A 16,113-nucleotide genomic window follows, 5' to 3' on the forward strand; every position below is an offset into this window, starting at 1 on the left:
AGCCATTTACATGTATCAACTCAAATACAGGCTCTAGTCACAAGCTATGAGACTTTGGCCAGTTACTTCACCTGAATGTGCCTTATTTCTTCAGCCTCAAAATGGGGATAATAATAGTACTTATACCATAGGCTATTGTGAAGATTAAGTTGATGTATGTGAAATAGCTAAAAGAGAGCCTAGCAACACAGAAAGAGCACTCCGCACATTAGTGATCACTAAGAACTAAATAAAAGGATGAGTTCTCGAACTATTAAAGCCCAGTAAGCTCTGACAGGCTGCATCTGAACAAGTAACACATAGAAAGCAGTTTTAATGTTAACTTGATTAAAAAGCCAAAAAACAAAAAAAATGTCTAGCACCAGAATGGAAAAATATGGACCAATGTTACTCTTTGGAATAAGAAGACAAAAACCTAAATACTGCCAAATAAAATCCAGTGTGTTATATTAAAAGAATTATACATCATGAAAAGGTAAGATTGATCCTGGGAATGTAGAGGTGGTTAAACATTACCAAAAAACTCCAGTGAACTCAGAGCATTGTGAAAGGTATTTCTAAAATATTAGATGTTAAAAAACATAAAATAATACCCATTCATAATCCTTCTCCCCCAAAGAAAATACTCTCAGCAAACAAAGTATAAAGAATCTTTTTTTAAATGATTAATGCTAATTATCACCATGTAAAATATTACTTAATACAATCACACCTTGGTTTTTGAACAGTTTGGTTCTCAACCAAGTTGTTCTTGAAAAAAAAGTCTCAGTTGTCTAACAAAACTTTGGGTCTCAATTCTCTACCTGATAACCCTTTCATGCTGATACCTGTATGATCAGTCATGCATCTCAGGCAACAAAGGAGATTTGGTTTTTGAACAAATCACTTCTCGAACAGTTTTCCAGAATGAATTAAGTCCGAGAACCAAGATTCCACAGTATTAAAAACTTAGAAGCTTTATCATTAAAGAATACAACATGATACCTCCTTGCAGTTAGTTCTAGGATACAAAACTATTGAGGTCCTAGCTATCACAGTAAAAGCAAAAGACGTAAGAAGTATAAAAGTTGAAAAGAGGCCAACTTGGTCATTATTGGCAGATAAAGATATAGCCAACTTCGAGAGAAACCACAGATTATTTGAACTTAGAGTTCTGCTGTATGGGTGGATACAAGTTCATCATGTGACATCAACTTTGTATTAATTGAAAACAGGAAATGCATAAGTCCACTCTTAGTAATAAACTCTAAAGTACCTAGGAATTAACCTAAAATAAAATTAGCCAAGACTCTGAAGAAAACTGTAAAACCTAGTTGAAAGCCATGAAAGACCTGAATAAATGGAGAAAAGACATCATGTTCATTAAGACAAAAACTCAAAGATGTTAATCTCCTCAGATAAATATATTCCATGCCACTGACTGAAATCATAGTGAAATGTTTTGTCTTTCTTAACGATCCAGTTTCAAAATTAATATGAAATGGGATGGGATGGAAGGGTATTTGGAAATGAGTGTACAAGTGAAAGATGAAAAATTACTTATATCTAAAACAGTAAAAACAAGGTGAATAAATGTAGAGATAGCCAAAACTAGCATGGAATCTTGTTTGATCAGATATCAAGGCTTATTTAAAACCTATACAAATTTTTAAAAATCTGAGAAAATAAAAATATGGACAGACTTATTGAGGGGCAAAAATAGAGTTCAGAAACAGGCCTACATATATGAGAATTCAGTATATGATAAAAGGCAGAGCAAGTCAATGAGAAAAGTAAGACTACTCAATTTAAAATGCTGGAGTAATTGGTTACCCATTGGAAAAATAAGTCAAACACTACCTTACATCAAAACCAGAATAAAATTCAGATAAATTCATTAAATGTAAAAAATAAAATTGGAACAATGTAAAATACTGAGCTAGAGAAAGCATTCTCAAACAAGATTCCAAAAAAGCCAAAAAGGAGTGATTGATAAACTTGATTATATCTAAATTATGCTTCAGTACAACAAAAACAACCACAATGTGAAAAGAAACTAGAGATTGGAAAAAATACTTGCAACATGTGCCATAGATAATATAAAATAACTTCTATGAATCCATTTAAAATCAACCTAATAGAAAAACAGCCAAAGTATATTAATAGGCAGTTTCAGAAGAGGAAATACAGATGGTCAATAAGCAAAGAGATATTCAACTTCCTTAATAATTAAGAGATGCAAATTAAAACAACAGTAAGATACAGCTTTTCACCCACCATATTGTCAAAAGCATTTAACTTTAGAATGATGAAAAAAAACAAATATTGTCTTGCTAGGACGAGTATAAACAGGTCGCAATCACTTGGGAGAGACATATAGCAGTGTCTTTAAACTAAAAACAGGCATACCTGTGACCTGGCTCCTCTACACAACACCTCTTGTAATGTGCACAAGATACATGCAACCTAAACATCCATCCATAGGGAAATGAGTAAGTCCAGTATGCCTGCAGTGGATGAAGTAAATAATGAGCTGGACTGAAGTGTATTGATATACCTACATCTGGAAGTCTGCATCTAAAATCATAATAGCTTTTATCTCTATTTTACCTCTAAAGTTGGGGTGGTGGTTAGAGAGACATTGGTCTTACTTTTATCAACAATGTAAACATCTGTAATGTTTTAATTTCATGTAAGAATAATTCATAAATTATATATTTAATAGTTTTTAATATAACAGTAGGCCCAGTGCATCTAAGTTCTAGTCTTATTTGTACCAGAAACACCACCTTGAGCAACTTTATTTAATCCATCTTTTTGGATTAAATATCACTAATATGGAAACTATGTGCCATCTAAGACAGGTTCCAATAAAAAAATGGAGTTGCCAGCCTGGCCTGATGAAAACGCCTATTATTTTTCTAAGGGGTTTTTTTTTTCTTTTTTTGGTGAAGCAAAGAGTATACCTTTTTAAGAATTTTATAGATGGTGTCCTCATTTAGAAAGTTCCAATTCAGTGCCAAAAGTAATTACTTAATATGGAACTCATTTTGAGAATTCCCTGCCTGCATTTGAGGAATATATTTCCATTGTTATTGACATTTTGTAAGTTCAATTTAGCTGTTTGGGATTGTTTAAAAAAAATTTTTTTGAGCCTTTCACCTTTCTATTTGTCCAATAGCCTTTAGTTAAGGTTCTCATATTATTTTCCCTATGATATCTTCTAACTTGTCCCCAACATCAAATCTTCTATATCTCTTCTAAGTATAATTTTTAACCTCATTTCATATTAAATATCAAGCTAAGAATCTAATAAAACCAGTTTGGGAGATTTTACACTCATAAAAGTCAAATTTATCTAAAGCTTTAGCCTCTAAATCTTCCCTTGTCCAGTATTTCATTCATTTTCGTGTTCTAGAATAAGTATCAATACAGTCTACTTAGAAATATGTGAGGGTAATTTCAGTCCCTTAGTAAATCTGAAATAGCAATTTTTTTTCCTTTCCCAAGGTATGGAGCAGTTTCGGCAGGAATGTTGTGTGCCCTCACCACCCTGTCCCAACAACTAGAGAATGAAAATGCTGTGGATGTCTTCCAGGTTGCAAAGATGATCAATCTTATGAGGCCTGGAGTATTCACAGACATTGTAAGTATTTTACTTATTTATGAAACCTGTACAACACCTATTGAAACTCAGGCTTACACTCTAGAGTGGTGGTTCTCAGTTGGGGGCGATTGTGCTCCCCACCTCACCTGCAGGAGATGTTTGATAATGTCTGGAGACTCTTTTGGTTGTCCCAGTTGGAGTTGGAGAGAAGTACTCTGGCACCTAGTGAGTCCAGGGGTTCCACTAAACATGCTGCAATACATAAGGCACACCTCCAAAACAAGGAATTATCTGATCCAAAATGTTAGTAGTATTGATGTGGAGAAACTCTGTTTTTTAGGGTATAGTATTCTCTAGTTATAAAATGCAGATATACTCTTTATCTTAATTTATTGTCAACAATGAGAATTAATTCCAAGCAAACAGAAATCAAAAGGATGTGAAGAAAGCATAGGCCTTGGTTATAAAGGATTCACGTGATTTTTTTTAGACAGCATAAGTGTGCATTCCTGTTGGTCTAGTGTGTGTTTCCGTTATAATTATAACTACCATTTCTACTTTGGTGAAATGACATGGCCGTCCTCTGGCTCAAATCATCTTCCTCTTGTTTTTCAGGAACAATACCAGTTTGTCTATAAAGCAATGCTCAGCTTGGTCAGCACTAAAGAAAATGGAAATGGTCCCATGACAGTGGACAAAAATGGTGCTGTTCTAATTGCAGATGAATCGGACCCTGCTGAGAGCATGGAATCTCTAGTGTGATTGGAATCCTGACAGGGCACTTAATTTGTAAAACTTCTGAAGACTGAGAATTTTTTGAGGCCTTTTTTGCCAGACTCTAGGTTATACAATAACCCGGTTACTTTTTTACACTGATAAAAGTTTTGATATTTATTTTTTGCCATTTTATGTCTTAATGGTATCCTACTGAGCATTTGCACCTCTGTTCATTTCCCCCAGTGAAACGCAGTTTGACCTAGTTTGCACTATATGATCAGTGTTACTGCCTATAATCTAATACTAAAGCAAATACTGATGTGACATTCCGTAACAACATACATGCTACTTTTTTTAGTTCAGTACAGTGAAGGTCGTTGTTATGACAGTGTATCTTGGTTTTTTTTATTATTGCTAAAGCAATTGAGTTCTACTAGCAGGTAATGCTGTATTTTTTCCTCAGTCCTCCTCTCCTGTTCTTTTTAGACATTGTTCAATACTGTATGCCTTCTATATATTAATGGAATGGATGAGAATTGTTTTCTTTTAAAGAATAGCAGGTCATTGGGAGCTACTAAGAAGGTCTGTCAACTTCACAGCCTTGAAACAGTTCCATTTATGATGGTGAAGACATCCATTAAGAAATTAGAAGGTTTAAGAGTTGCTTCATGTGAACATCACTTATTAGTTACAAACTTATACTCATAGCTTAAAAAAAAAACCCAATTGTGTCAAAATAAAGGATATCTCTGTATTACAGTTTTCACAGTAGCTATGTGGACTGTGTGTTATTTCCATTTTGACTCTGAAATAGCTACACCCTAAAATCAGGGCTATCTTTTACAATAGAGCGATGGCAACATTTCACACAACTCAATTAAGAAACCCTCTAGTGACTCTGCATTAATGCTTCTTGGTATGTAACACCGTATCTCATGGCAGGGGAATGACGAAAATTTTTGCAGGTGTGTAATTTTGGAACTAGTCCTCTAAAAATCCCTATTACTCATATAACAATCTAATAAAAACTACCTATATAGGTAATAGTCTTTCCTTTTTTGCCAAACGTTTCGTGATAAATCTCATAATTACACACATTCTTCTACTTAGGATTAATTGAAAATACTGTATTAGCAGAAAGTCTTCGGACTATCTAGACTCCCACACATGGATAAATCAGATTTGGAGAGAGAAAATTAGAATCTTGAGTGAAAGGTGGTATCTACATTTTCAAATAGTTTTTAAGAGGGAGAGATGAATTTGTGTGTTTTTGTATAGTTTAACCTCAAGAACAGATACACTTCAATAAAGCAGTCATTACACAGAGCCCCAGGAAGTTATTTGGTCTGGCCTGTGGAGCCACATTCATGCCACAGTACATAAGAGGAAAATTAAGAGCACTAATAATGAGCTTCAATTCCATTAGAAAAATAATCTACCTACTGAGATCTCATTCTTATCTTGCTTTTAAGGGACAACTTCTGTCAGAAGCAAAATTACCACTAGAACTATACCTGTTAAGGAGAAAAAAATGGGTTGGGGTTATTTTTTATGTCAATAAACTTCAACAAAAAACCCACTCTGGCTATTGTACTACCTTGGTAGCCATTAGAACATTAATGATAATCAGCACATAGGTTCTGTTTCTCTTGTGTTGGCTTTCTATGAAGTTTGTCAGAACAGTGCTGAAAAGCACCAAAGCTACTAAGTAGGGAGAAGCTACAGGTCGAGAACAGGAGTTCAATGCATAGGCAAGGTCAATGGAGTTTTCATGAACTACATAACTTTCCAGGGCTAGGTTAATCTCATCTTTTTGATCACATAGATTCATCAACAGAATAGCCCACTGTTCACAAACTGTGTAGACTACGGCTTGAGAAAAGGGGTGCAAATGAGCAAAGTTGGCTAAATTGTATGTACTAGATGATGCAGACGCCTTTATAGCCCCTCTGCTCCCATCAGAGGTGACACAAAGAAGCTCAGCCTGACACTGAAGAAAAAAGCTTGGCCACTGGAACACTAAAACTGCCAGAAGGCTAAAGGGAATCAGGAAGGGAAGGGTTTCAGATCATGGCAAGAGCTAGAGCATTTTCGTTAATTAAGTAGGTTACTTTGGTTGTATAGAGTATTGATATGAGCTATTTCCAGTAGTTAGCACAGTGGACTTGACTTGCAGAAGTAATGTTCAAGTTGGGGTTCATAGGTTGGAGTCATGGTCCTTAAGTAATTTTTCTCTTAATATAAAAGTAAACTTTGGAAGACACACTGCAAGTATTCCCTCCGGTGCTATTTACTGTGGTCTCGGTTCATGGAACTGCATACCCTCCAATATAATTCTGTGACCATCTCTTATGAGGCCATCAGAAACATGATAAAAGAGAGAGCTAGTAAATAGAACAGAAAGGTTACATGGATGGTTTAGAAGTTTTCTGTGAGAAAGTTTGTCTATAGCAGGCCTGAACCAAAGTCTATACAAATGCTGACCCACTGAACTACAAGCAATTACTCTTCGTCCATCTTGCCAAAGTGATCCCAACATACTTCATTTAGGATAGTTATATTTAGAAATTCCTCACTCTCACTACAGAGTGTATTCTCACTATTATCCTTCATTTGTTATTGGCAGAACTATGCTTACATCTTTCCCAAGGCAGAGCTTCAAATATGGTGTTTTCTTTGAACATAAGCACATTGCTGAACTGCAGGACAAGGTTATCACCACTTGCACTCAGGGGGAAAGGAAATAGCTATTGCAAATTAATGTGTGCTATTTTATAAAATAAGCGTATTGGCTATATGAATTTAGCTTTAGGTAAAGAGAATGCACACATTGTAGAAACTTGAATTGCAATGATCAGACCAAGTGGCTGTGCTGGACATCAGAGAAAAAACAACTTATTTCCATCAGAAGAACTCTTTCCTGCATCCAAAAGCCACTTTCTCTCTCTCTCTCTCTCTCTCTCTCTCTCCCCCCGCCCCCTCCATCCCCCCCCTCTCCTGAATTTCAAGAGGAATAAGATTAATTGAATTGGTTTGCCTAATTCTTACTCATTGGAGCTTTTAAAGTCTATTTCAAGTTAGAAAGTCCAGCAAGGTCAGAGAAGGTTACCATGTTCAAGGTCTGGCTGTTGGAGTTTTTAGCCCAGAGTGACATACTTAAATCAACAACTAACCTTAATTATTTTTAATGACACAGCACAACTGCCTTCTTATGAATTTTTTCTTAAATGCATATATACTATATTTAAAAATTAAAATATAGTACCAATTTACCAAAGATACATATTACTAATTCTAAGCAAAAAATAAGAAAAAGAAACCCAAACTCATCATAATTTAAGAAATAATAATCAAAATGTAGATTGTCTTAAGAATTTAGCAGTTATACTGGAAAGTGCATTTCAACTCCTATGTTCTAAAGTTTATGTTACAATGGTGTCAGTGAATTTTTATATGAAGGGGAAATGCCTGCTTTTTCTTTTTTAAACAGCTATAATTTCACTTACCCCCTTGCGCTTTCCCTTAGTTACCATTTAACATACAATATTGGCTTTACTTATCTCTAGAAAGATGGCATGCTACAAATAGGAAGGAATTGTAATAATGACATTTGGCCTCTACTTTGTCTTAGCTGTTAAACTGTTTTTAGTATTTTTGTTAAATATTTGCAAAGGGAAGCATTTTCTACAGAGGATAATTAATTTCAAGAAAACTATCTTGAGTTTTAAGAAATAAACATCTCCAGAAAAGGAGACAGCAGATTTTATAAAATGTTGCAACTCTCCAACATTTGGGGTAGTGACTCCTTTTTTTGTTAGGACATTTGAAACTAGCAAGCAGCCATTGTTTCTAAAAAAACAAAAACAAAAAACAAAAAACTCAGCCTTCATGTCTATTCGTGTTTTTTTCATTTCATTTTGAAATAGCTAAAATCATTAAAACTGTAAATATTTTGTTGCTTGAATAAGCATCTTCTGGGAACTTTGTATCTATGGTATATAATCATAGAATTTTATATTTTCATATAAAGCTAATTTTTTTCTAGTTTCAACTCCGTCATAGTTTTTTGTTTTTGGTTTTTGGTTTTTGTGGTGGATATGTGAATTCAACTTTCTGTGTACTGAAGTAGCCAAGAGTCATCTTTGCATTCCAAAAGAATCCAACATGTGTTATTTCTTTGAGGCAGTGATTGTGAAAGTTGGATTTTCTTTTTTAATTACATTAACCATTTGTGCAATAGGAATTAGAAGTAGTCACTGAATACATTGTTGCATTGACCCATTTGGAAAAAGTGTTGTTTTTGGGTTTTTTTTTTTAATTTGTTCAGGGAGTGGGGGGGGAGAGGTTTTGTAACCTGAAATTTTCCCTTTTTTCTTCTGTTTAAAACTATATCAAATCATTCTATTATAGTGTTATTTAATATGTAAATTGTATTGCTATACATAAAATAAAGTATGGTTTTTGATGTATTCATTAGTAATGAGCATTTCTGTGAAAACACCTATATCCAATAAAATCAGATTACTAGTCTACCTTAACAGATCACTACACCCACTAACCTTCATCCTAGTTCCCATGGTAGTAAAATGAATGTTAGCAGTCATCTTTACACAGCCAGAAAGCCAGAAAGAAGTATCGTTTCTGAGTTCATCCTCCTTTAAAGGGTAAACAGTGACAAAGTTTTGTCTGTACATTGACTTTTATTTACTTTATGAGTCTGCTGCTAAGATCCAGTGTATCGACTAGGTTTGTTGCACCTTCCCCCTCTTAATATTTACTGTGCATCCTGGAAAGACTTGGAGAATCTATGAAATAATAAAAGACCACTACAATTGCTTCTACTTATAAGGAACTTTGACATTTCCAAACAGGTCCCAAAACTGGCAGCTTTGATCCATCATTCTTTTTAAACTTTAGGTGGCCCCACATTCAGGAATTCAGCTCCCACCGCTACCAGGGTTCCAGTTTCTCTTTCCATAGCAATTAAAAAGCTAATGAAATTTCATTCCCCCTAAGAAACTGGGAATTTATTATTATTTATTAATAGTTTCCACAAATAATCTGGAAGACCAATTTCAGCACAAAACAATGATTCTGATTATGTAATCCTACTCTTCCTCAAATTACACCCATCCGTACTCAATAATAGGCAATAACAAACGAGAGGGACAGCAGTTTATTGCCTTTTTAATGTGAGGCATGCACTCTCCTGCTCACCAGAGCCTATATCTCTTCCTTCCCCTCATGTCTGCCCATCATCAGTCATTTAAACAGCCTTCCTGGATCTTAGGAGAAGCTGCATAAGAATAATTGACATCATCTTCCATCTCAGGCTGGTAAACTAACAACCAAGATCAGCAGAAGTATTTATGTTGCTCTTCCATCGCAATCCTAGGAAGCCAGCATGGGGCAAATGAGGCTCCCACATTCCTAACTTACTTCCAAGTCCACCCAAGATGGTTCCATGAAGCAGCACCTGTGATTGTTCAAAATAATTAAATCAGTTCTCTACTCCATGGCTTTTACTGTCCAGAGTATAACTCTAGACAAGGAAGCCTCACTTCTACCAAGAATGGGGCAAAGAAACAAGAGTACAGAAAGCCACTGACCCAAAACTCCATTTTCTAACAGTAAGTTTAGACTGTTGAGAACTTTAAAATTTAGAAACAAGTGGCTACTAACCATGTTGGGATTCAGAGACAGGATTGAAGACATTGGCTCCATTTCTGCCTGTGTAGGTGAAATAGCATAAGGCACTAGAAGAAGGAACTAAGAGTACGAGCAAGGTAAAATTGGCTTTTCTGATTATAAAGTTTGCCAGGAAAATAATTAGACCAGAAGTTTATATGAATTTAACAATTATATTCTATTGCTTAAAAATTGAAAAATAGAAAATTAATTGGGTTGTGGTAATCTGAAATAATTCAACTTGCATAGTTATTGGCCTATAAATCTTTTCCTCCTTTCCCCAACACTACTTCTGCAAGGTGTAAAGTCAGGCTTTGTGGCAACAGCCAATGGGCCTTGCAAAGCACTAAGTCATAAATTTCTTGGCAATTCCATTAGAATTCATTCTATAAGCATTTACTAAACATCTACCAGAGGCCACATGTTAGTTATACTCGGTACAGGATGTGAAGTTGTTGGCAGAGGCATTCCAAGTCAGATGAGGCAAAGATTACAATTTAATCTTAAAAATTAATTCTTCAATTTATTTGGCACAATAGTAGAGATGACTTTTATGGAAAGAGCAAAAGAATTGTTCACCTGTGTGAATGCATCAACTTGTATCCATCTATGTCCCCTAATAGACTGTGCCCACAAAATTCTGTGTATTCTGCATTTTCCCCATAGTGAAAGAAAAAAAATGTTAAAGAATGAAGACTATGGAGTCAAACAGCCAAGGGTTCCAGTCAATTCTGCCACCTCACTGGGCAGAAATGCTCAGTAATTGGGTGATTTAGGGCAAGTTACTTCACTTCTCTATTTACCTCAGCCAGAAAATGGAGAAATGAACGTTTATTCATCGGACTGCTGTAAAGAGTGAATAAAATGATGCATGCAAAGCTCTTGGGAGAATCAGTTAATGTTAGCCATTATAGCTATCCTAAAATCTTGCTTTATTTTTTTAATTGCTTAGCAGACCTCTTGTCAATCATGAAACATAAGTCAACCACCTTAGCTTGCCCAATTACGTAGTAATATTGAAATATTTTCTTCACTGATGAGGAAGCTCACTGCATGAAGTTAGATTCAAGGGTGCTAAATGGGGATGAAGGTGGACAGAGAGCAATCCATATATCCTACTGTCCAGAAACGAGAGTGGCAGAAAGCACTGAATGAACAAACATATGTGATGACCCAAAGTGTCGAATATTTCTCTTCTAATGGATTAAATATCTCAGAGCATTCCAAGAAATTTTTAAGAAAAGCTTCATAATTTCAGAAAAATAAAACAATAGCATTTTTTTCATGTCAAACACCAAGCACAGAATATTGTATAATACTATGGGAAAAGATGAGCTTTGTGTCTTTTTATTAATTGATTTTTAATTTAATTATATTTTGATTATACTATTAACAATTGTCCCAGAGTTTCCTCCTTTGCCCCCCTCCAGCCAGTACCCTACATTCCCTCAGGCAATCCCCACACCATTGTTCATGTCCACGGGTCATGCATATAAGTTCTTTTTGGCTACTCCATTTCCTATGCTGTACTTTACATCCCCATGGCTATTCTGTAACTACCTATTTGTGCTTCTTAATCCCCTCACCTCTTCACCTACTCTCCCACACCCCCTCCCATCTGGCAACCATCAAAACACTTTCCATATCCATAATTCTGTCCCTGTTCTTGTTTGCTTAGTTTTTTAGATTCAATTGTTGATAGATACATATTTAGTGAAATTTTATTGTTCATAGTTTTGATCTTCTTTTTCTTAAATAAATCCCTGTAGGGGGCCGCTTTGAGTGGTACCAGGGACTGTAGTCCCACGCAAGCTGAGGCCTGAGAGAGGCTCCATAAGTCTTGGCTAGAACACTCTTAATGCGGTTGATAGGCAGGACCTGATAATAGCTCCAAGGGCCCCCCGGGGGAAATCAGGCCTAGAAGTAAATTATACTCCTTGGAGGATGCTTTGTGTCTCCCTCAAGCTCTGTTAACCTTATAGTAGATAACCAACTCAAAGCTGGGAAGGAAATTTACAAATTTCCTGGACCCTGACCCAAATCCCATCTGGTGCCATATGTTTACTCATCTTGGACCCAAGCAATTCGGTGTATTTCTGCCATTGTCTTCTTTAAACATCACCTACTCTCGGTAAACTTAAGAGACTGATGTAATTAGATTACCTAAACATTCCCGCTACCTATCTCCTGCTTGTAACCCTCTCAATAAAAGCCATGGAGCACGGGCGCTTGAGTCATTCTCCTTGAGAATCGCCTTCCCCTTTCCTTGACACGCAAATGGTGTCTGGAACAACTCTTTCTTCCATCTGCAGCAAATCTGGGGACTTCACAGGCCGGAGTCGCCCCTAAGTCCCTTTCACATTTCATATAATAATGGTTTGGTGATGATGAAACTCCTTTTAGTTTTTTATTGTCTAGGAAGCTCTTTATCTGCCCTTCAATTCTAAATGAAATCTTTGCTGGGTATAGCAGCCTTGGTTCTAGGTCCCTGCTTTTCATGACTGAATATTTCTTGCCAATCCTTACTAGCCTGCAAAGTTTCTTTTGAGAAATCAGCTTACAGTCTTACAGGAGCTCCCCTGTAGTTAACTAACTGCTTTTCTCTTGCTGCCTTTAAGACTCTCTCTATCTTTAACCTTTGGCATTTTAATTATGCATCTTGGAGTGGGCCTCTTTGCATCCATCTTGTTTAGTACTCTCTGTGTTTCCTGGACTTGTACATCTATTTTCTTCATCAAATTAGGGAAGTTTTCTTTCATTATTTTTCAGACAGATTTCCAATTTTTTGCCTTTTCTTTTCCCCTTCTGGCACTCCTCTGATGCAAATGTTGTCCCAGAGGTTGCTTGCTCTACCCTAGTTTTGGCGGGAGTTTTTTGTATTTTTTTTTTCCTTCTTGTTCTGACTGCTTCTTTTTGCTTCCTTATGTTCCAAATACATGATTTGGTTCTGAGCTTCAGCCACTGTACTGTTGTCTCCTGTAAATTTTTCTTTATTTCAATTAGTATATCCTTTGATCTTTTCTTACTCGATCTTCTTTTCTGACTGGATCCTTTTTTATGCTGCAGAGGTCCTCATTAAGTTCCTTGAGCATCCTTATAACCAATGTTTTGAACTCTGCATCTTATAGATTGCTTATCTCCGTTTTGTTTAGTTCTTTTTCTGGAGTTTTAATTTGTTCTTTCACTTAGGCCATGTTTCTTTCTCTCATTTTGGGAGCCTGCCTGTGTTTGTTTCTATGTATTAGGTAGAGTTTCTATGTATTAGGTAGATTTGCTATGACTCCCAGTCTTGGTAGAGTGGCCTAATGTAGTAAATGTTCTTTGTAGGGCCCAGTGACATAGCATTCCTTATCACCCAAGCTGGGTACTCAAGGTGTGCCCTTCATGTGGTCTAAGTATACCCTCCTCTTGTAGTTGCGGGTATACTGTTGGCAGGTCAATGGGAGGGATTTTCCAAGGCCAGTCAGCTGCAAGGATGGCTATGACCACAGACCACAAGCCTCCACCCTTCATGGTGGATCAGCTGTGCAGAGGCAGAGTGGTGGTGCTCTAACATGGTCTATAGCTGTCCTCTGAGTACACAGGCTCTGGTGCAGGCCAAGTTCAGCCCCTACCTGTGTTCTTCCCAGGGCCACCCTGGATGAGCTATAAAATAATCTGAGATGGCTGCTCCTAGAGCTGGCTGCTCCTAGAGCTAGACTTGGAGATTCCCAGGTGAAGCCACACTGTGAATCTAGGCCGGCTGCTGCTAGTGCCAGTCCTGGGGCCACTTCATAAGATATATGGGGGTTGAGAGCTCACTGAGGCCAGCTATTGCTTGTTTGATAGTGTTTAGGAAGTTGCAAAGCATGAGCCAAGACCATCCATTCATGTGGAAAAGTCACAGTTAACAATTTGGATGGGCCCATAAGTTGGGTAGGATGGAGTCTCAGAGGACCTCCAGGGCAGGACAAAGATTGTTTAGCTAGGTTGATGGAGTCTCAGAGATGACATTAGCCTGCCATCTCTGTGGCTCTGTTGGGGGAGAGCTCAGAAAAGGGACAAAGGCCTCTGCCCACCTTTCTGTCTGGGAGAAAACTGTCCTCCTGCTCCTAACTTGATGTCAGACACTTCAATTACTCCCCATACGCCACTGGTGCCTTTCAAACTGCTACCCCAGTGCTGGAGCTCAGAGGGACTGAATCTGAGTAACTCTGTGTGTGGGTTTTTTAAGGGGAAATTCCTGAGACTCCAAAGTTTCTTCCACTAACACAATCCAGAATTTATGGGGACTTACCTTTCTGGCACTAGAACCCTGGGCTGGAGGTGCTGGTGTGGGGCTGGGTCTCCTCTCTCCTGAGATGTCCCTCCCAAATTTTTATCCACCCATGGATGAGGGACCAGCCCATTCCGCATCTCTGCCTCTCCTACCAGTCTAGAAGGATGTGGTTTCTTCAATTCTGTAGTTGTCAGGCTTCCATTCAACTGAATTTCTGATGGTTCTGAGTGATAGTTGTTCTACAACTTAGTTGTAATTTTGGTGCAGTTGTCAGAGGAGGAAAACTGTGTTTACCTATGCCTCCATCTTGACTGAAAGTCGAACTTTGTTTCTATCACTAGCTGCACTGCCCTATCTCAAACCCCAAACCTTATAAACAAATATAAGCAGTGATAATTCCTTTCTCCTCAGATGATTTTTATCTCTTATATCATCTCTCACTACTTTCAATATACCATATTATCACCAATATCTTTCATCATGCTAGGTCTACCTGGCTTTTTTAGCTACTCACTATCATACTCTGAAGAAGTGGCCATAATTAGAAACATTTCCTGTTCTTAAAGCCTAGAAAGTATATTATTTCAAAGTACCTCACTACTTAAATAAGATAATCTGTTTCTTCTGCCAAAACTTTATGGATTGTTGAAGAAAAACAATTATAATAAATAAATTAAGGTTATTTATCCTAGGTCTCTTGACATTTTAACAATAAATTTAAATATTTTAATATGTAACATATTCATGAATCATGAATCCTGTAAATGTTTCAAAATTGATCATTTAAAAAATAATGTCAGCCCTGGCCAGGCAGAGCAATTGGTTAGAGCATCTTCCCATTATGCCATTATGCCAAGGTTGTGGATTCAATCTCTAGTTAAGGCACACATAAGAATCAGCCAATGACTGTACAGGTATGTGAAACAACAAATCAATGTTTCATTCTCTCTCTCTCCCCCCCCACCCTCAAATCAATAAGTAAATTTAAAAATGTATTTAAAAATAATGTGAGATGGGCTGTTAGAATAACTAGGTGTAAAAAATAATTTTTCATAGAAAGATGCACAATGATTATGTGTATTTAAACTGAACTTATCATTAATATTAATTATTAAGACACTTCCTTTTGGGACAAAATTCTCACATTGCTTAAGAATATGTAAACTGGATTTTGTATCAGAACATCCTGGCAGATTGCATAGTATTCTTTACTTCTAAGCTTTCACCACACTAATTATCAGATCTTCTCTACTAGATAAAGCATTTCCTATTACTCCCCTTCATCTTAATTCTTAAATGCCTCATGTGGGTGCATGCATGTGAGCATCCAGACTATGTAGTTCTAAAATGATCCTTTGGCTTTTAAATTTTTTTCCAGACCTTTAAAAAAATGATAAAGGAGTACTTGCTATTCTCAAAATGATTTAGACCTAAATATCTCCTCGAATTCTGAACACCAAGGAAAACATGAAATGCTGCAGTAGCTAGCGCCAAACTCAACTCCCTCAAGAACCCCCCTTTTGTTCAGTGTTATGTTTCTGGGTTAGATCCATAGGTAACCCACATCTCTGAAGAATAGTGTGCATCAGAGCAAGTGGATTATGGTTCCTGAGCTGGCAACAGCTATAGTCTACTATTAGCATCACTATTATATATTTTCTATTTATTAAACATAGAACCCAATGGAAGGCATGGTTTGTACACAGTAAAAACACTCCAAATAGGAATACATATAGTCTCTAGGATTTCATGGTTTACTATGACACCTTCTCTGACAACTGAGTAAGGTGTTTACATAAGAAAAGTTAAAGGACTTGGGGCTGCCTTATCCCAATAATTCAGGCAGAAGTCAATCTTATCAATC

At 36.7% G+C, this 16,113-nt stretch overlaps 1 protein-coding gene across 3 annotated transcripts in view; it reads left to right on the top strand.

Moving 5' to 3' along the window:
- PTPRG (protein tyrosine phosphatase receptor type G) overlaps nt 1-7,274 on the top strand; it is a 681,808-nt gene extending 674,534 nt beyond the window's left edge. For all 3 annotated transcript variants that reach the window (XM_054595580.1, XM_054595582.1, XM_054595581.1), the window contains 2 exons: nt 3,490-3,625; nt 4,202-7,274. In XM_054595580.1, coding sequence (XP_054451555.1) covers nt 3,490-3,625; nt 4,202-4,348 — 283 coding nt within the window. In that variant the 3' untranslated portion in view covers nt 4,349-7,274. The remainder of the gene's footprint in view (nt 1-3,489; nt 3,626-4,201) is intronic.
- The last annotated feature ends 8,839 nt before the right edge of the window (nt 7,275-16,113 follow it).

Source organism: Pteronotus mesoamericanus, unplaced genomic scaffold, assembly GCF_021234165.1.
Source record: "Pteronotus mesoamericanus isolate MK-2021 breed Mesoamerican mustached bat unplaced genomic scaffold, CSHL_Meso_final scaffold_54, whole genome shotgun sequence".
Lineage (NCBI taxonomy): Eukaryota > Metazoa > Chordata > Mammalia > Chiroptera > Mormoopidae > Pteronotus > Pteronotus mesoamericanus.